This window comes from Salvelinus sp. IW2-2015, unplaced genomic scaffold (assembly GCF_002910315.2).
Source record: "Salvelinus sp. IW2-2015 unplaced genomic scaffold, ASM291031v2 Un_scaffold2972, whole genome shotgun sequence".
Classification (NCBI taxonomy): domain Eukaryota; kingdom Metazoa; phylum Chordata; class Actinopteri; order Salmoniformes; family Salmonidae; genus Salvelinus; species Salvelinus sp. IW2-2015.
The window spans coordinates 7,297-14,417 of NW_019944267.1; the positions used below are offsets into that span (position 1 = coordinate 7,297).

At 41.5% G+C, this 7,121-nt stretch overlaps 1 protein-coding gene across 1 annotated transcript in view; it reads left to right on the top strand.

Annotated features, from left to right (window-relative positions):
- The window catches only part of LOC112075076 (pancreatic secretory granule membrane major glycoprotein GP2-like), a gene marked incomplete at its 5' end in the record, with an annotated part of 8,765 nt that extends 6,775 nt beyond the window's left edge, over positions 1-1,990 (top strand). The window contains one exon of the mRNA XM_024142121.1: positions 1,633-1,990. Coding sequence (XP_023997889.1) covers positions 1,633-1,975 — 343 coding nt within the window. The remainder of the gene's footprint in view (positions 1-1,632) is intronic.
- Between the last annotated feature and the right edge of the window lie 5,131 nt (positions 1,991-7,121).

Below are 7,121 nucleotides of genomic sequence, written 5' to 3' on the forward strand. Positions count from 1 at the left end.
ATAATAACACTGGAAATTACATCGTTAGTGATAAAGTATAGGCTTAACTTACTTTGCCAGCAGCTACATAGGCTACCACCCACTGTTTGAGTTGAGCGCTGGGGTGGTGCGCATATAGACTGTTTATTATTTTTCATCTGAACATCAGTGTGTCAGCAACAATCATACATTTCAGTTCAGTGCACACAGCGTATGCACTGAACTCACCAGAATTCTTCTTCCCGCAGTGACTTTAACCCTTGTAAGACTATTCGGCTCATTTGTCATAATTGACTTAAAGGGATACTGCAGATTCTGGCTACCGTAACTGTAGACTTCAAGTCATTGCGCTAACACTAATTAGTATTGGCTCACCGAAACTTTTCCGTCATACAGCACGCAGAGACATAAAAATGGTATCCACGAGTTCATCTGACTCTGGGTAAGTAGAAAAAATGCCAGATCCCGCCGAAAAAGGCCAAAAATAAAGGTTATTTGTAGAGCACATTTTATACAGGTAAAGCGCAACCCAAAATGTTGTACAAAAAGGATTATAAAAGATACTTTTAATATAAAAAGATAATTGGATAATAGGATAACATGAGCATAAAACAGAGTTTCACCCACTGACTACAGAATATTAACAATGATATACTGTACTAGCACAGCCTCTTGTGCCTTAAATACATCTTCCAGCTATGTTTTTTACTTTTCCTGTTGAAAAGCAATAAATACAGTACACACACTGAAAGGTAAAACTCTTTGCAGCTGCTGTACAAAACCGAAAGTAACAGATGCAAAAACATAACTTAAGAACAAGAAGCATAGAAATAGCGCATATAAAAGCGATCTGCCACTTCTTAGACTTGCTTTCAATGAGAATGACAGATATCTAACTCACATTTCTATGTGAATTTGGTCTGGTCGCAGAAAAGTTAAATATTGTAGTTTTAAGTCGCAACTGTGCAACAGAGCTCTTAAAAGAGGCAATGTCATCTTAAAAGGGAAATGACATACTTCGTAATAGAAACTAAAAAAATGTATAACTTTGAGTGTATAATTAATAATAATAACAATCAGGATGTYGTGTCCAATGGGGTRAATGCATATGGACAAACCCCATGCTTCAGCATATGTATTTATAGCGACTATGCAGCACCAGTTGGGTTCAGGTAATAATGCTTATTGCTAATAGCACATGTGATAATATAGACAGACCATGCATAGGCTATATGCATTGTCCAATATGTCAAAAAATAATCGTTTTTACCAATGTTATTGGGCTCATTTCTGAAGGTGGAAATTATATTATATTTTATTTTCATTCATTTTAGAGTAGAAACTACTTCTAAAAAGTCACCAGAACTGAGCTTCTCAGACCGTCTACATAAAAAAAATCCCAGAGGAGGAACCTGGAACCCCCTAAGTAAGGGTACTGGAATAGGTCAAACTTGCAGTTTATGTACAATACATGTACTCTTTCCCTAAAAGTATGATGGTCATTACTTTTTTTACATGGCAGGGGAGGTTAACTAGGCCCCTCAGACAATCGGTTTGAGATCGACTYCTGTTTCAGTCATGGGATTTTWAAAATCTTCAACCCCTGAGTTTTGTCTAGTTATTTGAATAACCTTTTGTTCCTCTGCTCCRTAGCATTGTGACCAAGAAGCTTCCCTCCGGCAAGGGCCACTACCAAATACGGATGATCCCGTACCAGGATGCCGGCTTCCGCTACCCGTTATCCGGTTCTCACATCAACGTGGAGATTGACCAGCAGATCTATGTGGCCGTGCAGGTGGACGGAGTGGACGGTCATCAGATCTCCACTGTGCTGGACTCCTGTTGGGCCACGCCTGTGAACGACCCAAGCTACGCCGTCCGCTGGAATCTTATTGCTAGAGAGTATGGAGACATTATGTTTATCCAAAGGGAAATGTTAGCATGTTCAGAGCCACAAATTGTCCCCATGTTGGGAATAATAGATTTGAAAGTGTAGGTTTGATATTTAATTTTTTTACCAATTACCATTCCAAAACGATCAAAACAAAAATGGTCATAACTTTTACTTATGGTGGCGCCATAGCTACGGGAAGTAAGGGTCCTGAATAATCAGAATTGAACAAAACATTCTCAGCAACCCAACCCCCCCACCCCCTGGCAAACTACTTCCTGCAGCTATGGGTGGCGCTCTAAACATGCACAAATTCCCATGGGAACCCAGCCATTTTAAAAGTGCAGGACTTGTGCAACGTCCCATGCTTTCATTTTCGCCTTACAGGATATATACATGTGAGAAGAAAGCTTTAGTCATAACCTTTTCCTGATGTAATCAGATCTCATGTCTGATTCTCAATTATCCACTTGCGATTTTCAAGCCAGACATCTTAAAATGACGCTAGCAATCGGTACCAGGTCCAAAACAACCGCGCAGTTCGACAGGTTGTCATTTCCTGGTCAACGAAAATTGTATTTATTTAACAAGGAAAATACACTTGATGGAACAAAATAGTTGAGATATTGATAAATGCTTGACTGTTAAACCATCTAATGTAATCGCACTAATCACCAAAATGACATTTAATTTAGAAAGTGAAAATAACCATATTTAATTTACTTCCTCCTTCACTTCCTCCTCCATTTCCTCCCCTGCTTCCTTGTTTACTCCAGGTGCCTCACCTGAGGACAGCACGGTGGAGCTTATCCAAAATGGCGTCTCCACATCGGCCCACTTCCCCTTCCGGATGTTCACCTTCACCAGGAACTCCTCCAGTGTCTTCCTGCACTGTCAGGTCCACCTGTGTCTGCTGCACCTCAACGACTGCACCACTGTGAGTCTCCTCCCAACACACCTGGGCCTGTTCATTTGGCAAAACGTTTGAAAACATTGTGTAAGGCACAAATGAAACAGGTTCCAGGGTTAAAAGAGTATTTGTTTACTTTCAAATACTTTGGGCATTTAATTGAGCCTGTCTGGAGTGCCAGATGTGTGTGGTTTGCTCTTTTGCGACTATTCCATTGTTGATTCCATTGTACCAGGCAAGCTCAAAGCTTTACGTTAAAGTGGCATCCGCAGTTGAAACAATATCAAAGTGTTTTCCCTGCCACTGTTTCGGTAAAAAGCTGAGGGATGGGGCTGAAGAAATGTAAACACTCAAATTGATAAACAGAGCATGGATGCAAGTACTGACCATCCATGATATGAAACGTATATTTTTAACCATGTTTTGAGGCTATACAGTGTTTTTTTTATTTTAATTTGTTAAGAAAATTGGTGTACAAAAACATTTTGGGGTTCTGATGGGGTAGAACAGTTAAACTAATCTCATGAGGCATTAATAAGTGATATTTGTAAAGAATCAATGGGTACATATCATTCATTTTTTAATCCTAAAATGGATGTAGCAACTGGAGATTGCCCCTTTAAAATGGAACTAAATTATCTTTTTTTAATTTACCCAGGTCTGCCTCCGCACACCGAAGTCAAGCATCCTGTTGATGCCTTTGATATGGATTTTTTAAATTTATTGAACTTTGACATTTTTCTCCAAATTCAGCGATGTTTAGATAATCCTCTCACTTTGTGAGTTAATGTCAAATAGCCAAGACAACCACTTACAAATAGTTAAATGTAAGAAATATGTTATGGAATCATCCTAGATAGTTTAACTTGTTTACAAAAGTAGTCATTTGGAGGAAACTCTAGTGGTCCATAGCCTAAACATGGTAATACAGTCTGCCATCTTGTTTCTGTGTCCTGCAGCACTGCTACACTGGGTACACCACAGAGGACGCAGGGATGTGTCCCTTCCACGACAGCGCTGCCATTTCCATGGGACCTCTGGTTTTGAATGGAAGAGACAGAGGTAATATTTATCACTGTGTATTTCTGTTTTTTGCAGAGACATTTTTTTTGGAGCTCTGAGACATAACGTGGTTGAGTGATGAATCATGAATTTAAGAGGTAATTTTGTACACGTAGGTAGGGGAAGTGACTAATGCATAGATGATAAACAGCGATGACCAGTGTGACGTGGTCCAGGCAAAATTGGGACAATCAGCTCATTGTTTGATGTCTCAAATGAATGTCGATAGAAACCCTTATCTTAGAGTCTATTGTGCACAGGGTTGGTGGCACTTATTTGACACTCGCTCGTGGTAATGGCTGGAGATGTCTTGATGCCATTCCATTTGCTCAGTTCCAGCATGTTAACGGATGTGAAATGGCTAGCAGTTCACGGGTACGCGCTACAGCATTTAGACAGTTACGTACTTGCTCTGAGACTTAGTAAGGGTCCCCTGCTCTGCAAGGCCGCGCCTTTTGTGGAGCCATGGTAACGTACGCTTCGTGGTGACTGTTTTTGCACAGTGTGAGAAGCACCTGTTGCACCAGTGTGGGGGAGGAGGTTTAAAGTTATACTGTTACAGTTATGCTGTTGACCGGATATGGTTGCTGCGAGCATAAGGAGGAGGTTGAAGGGGGGTGAGTGTAACGGATGAAATTGGCATACGCTAGTTTAGCGGGTAAGGCTATCTAGCGATTTCAATCAGTTAACGTCATGCTCTGAGCTATAGTAGCTGCCCTTGCTCAATGGGCCGCGCTTTGTGGAGTGATGAGATCTTCGATGGCGCACAGTGAGGTGTGTGCACAGAAGCCATGGGTTCGCGCCGTGTCGGGGCGAGGGCGGTTTGAAAGTTCATCTGTTCCACACATGATGATGAGCCATCCTCCCCTCAGCAGCCTCCACTGATTGACACACCCGTGCGTCAATCTAAGTAACACAATCAAATAATCCCATCAAAATCCATCAATTTAAGATAGAGATATCCGTTTTTTGTTGTTGCGTGGGCTGAGTCTCAATCCACCGCATCCGCCTATGTCGGCCTTCCTCATTATGGGGAGACTACTCCGCTTTGTATATGACCCCACAAGTGTCACGGGACGTCTGAAGGTAACCCATACAAATGAATGGAAGTATGGAGGTGTTTTTTGCCCCCAAAAATATGGGTTAAGTATGTGTAAAAGAAAACTATAATATATACAGTTCCAGTCAAAAGTTTGGCATACTACTCATTCTAGGGTTTTTTCTTTATTTTTACTATTTTCTACATTGTAGAATAATAGTGAAGACTCAAAAACTGAAATAACACATATGGAAATCATGTAGTAAACAAAACCGTGTTAAACAAATGTCTTTTAAAGTAGCCATCCTTTGGCTTGATGACAGCTTTGCACACTCATGGCATTCTCTCAACCAGCTTCATGAGGAATGCTTTTCCAACAGTCTTGAAGGAGTTCCCACATATGCAGAGCACTTGTTGGCTGCTTTCCTTCACTCTACGGTCCAACTCATCCCAAACCATCTCAATTGGGTTGAGGGTAGGTGATTGTGAGGCCAGGTCATCGATGCAGCCTCCATCACTCTCCTTGGTTAAATAGCCCTTATACAGCCTGGAGGTGTGTTTTGGGTCATTGTCCTGTTGAAAAACAAATGATGTCATAGTCCCACTAAGTGCAAACAAGATGGGATGCGCGTGATGCTGTTGTGCCATGCTGGTTAAGTGTGCCTCGAATTCTAAATAAATCACTGACAGTGTCACCAGGAAAGACCCCACACCATCACACCTCCTCCATGCTTCACGGTGGGAACAAAGATGCAGAGATCATCTGTTAACCTACTCTGCTCTCACAAAAGACACGGCGGTTGGAACCAAAAACCATTTGGGCTCATCAGAGAAAGGACAGATTATCACCGGTTAATAGCCATTGCTCGTGTTCTTGGCCCAAGCAAGTCTCTTCTTCTTAATGGTTCCTTTGGTAGTGGTTTATTTGCAGCGATTCGACCATGAAGGCCGATCCATGCAGTCTCTGAACAGTTGATGTTGAGATGTCTGTGAAGCATTTGTTTGGGCTGCAATCTAAGGCTGGTAACTCTAATGAACTTATCCTCTGCACCAGATGTACAGTTGAAGTCGGAAGTTTACATACACTTAGGTTGGAGTCATTAAAACTAGTTTTTCAACCACTCCACAAATTTCTTGTTACAAACTATAGTTTAGCAAGTCAGTTAGGACGTCTACTTTGCGCATGACACAAGTAATTTTTCCAACAATTGTTTACAGACAGATTATTTCACTTATAATTCACTGTTTCACAATTCCACTGAGTCAGAGGTTTACATACACTAAGTTGACTGTGCCTTTAAACAGCTTGGAAAATTCCAGAAAATAATGTCATGGCTTTAGAAGCTTCTGATAGGCTCAATTTGACGTCAATTGGAAGGTGTACCTGTGGATCGTATTTCAAGGCCTACCTTCAAACTCAGGGCCTTTTTGCTTGACATCATGGGAAAATCAAAAAAGAAATCAGCCAAGACTCAGAAACAATTTGTAGATCTCCACAAATCTGGTTCATCCTTGGGAGCAATTTCCAAAACGCATGAAGGTACCACGTTCATCTGTACAACAATAGTACGCAAGTATAAACACCACGGACCATGCAGCCGTCATACAGCTCAGAAGGAGACGCGTTCTGTCTCCTAGAGATGAACGTACTTTGGTGCGAAAAGTGCAAATCATCCCAGAAAAACAGCAAAGGACCTTGTGAAGATGCTGGAGGAAACAGGTACAACAGATCTATATCCACAGTAAAATGAGTCCTATATTGAAATAACCTGAAAGGCCGCTCAGCAAGGAAGAAGCCACTGCTCCAAAACCGCCATCAAAAAGCCAGACTACAGTTTGCAACTGCACATGGGGACAAAGATGTACTTTTGGAGTAATGTCCTCTGGTCTGATGAAACAAAAATAGAACTGTTTGCCATAATGACCACGTTATGTTTGGAGGAAAAAGGAGGAGCTTGCAAACGAAGAAACATCCCAACCGTGAAGCACAGGGGTGGCAGCATCATGTTGTGGGGGTGCTTTGCTGCAGGAAGGACTGGTGCACTTCACAAAATAGATGTCATCATGAGGGAGGAAAATTATGTGGATATATTGAAGCAACATCTCAAGACATCAGTCAAGACGTTAAAGCTTGGTCACAAATGGGTCTTCCAAATGGACAACGACCTCAAGCATACTTCCAAAGTTGTGCAAAAATGGCTTAAAAGACAACAAAGTCTAGGTATTGGAGTGGCCATCAC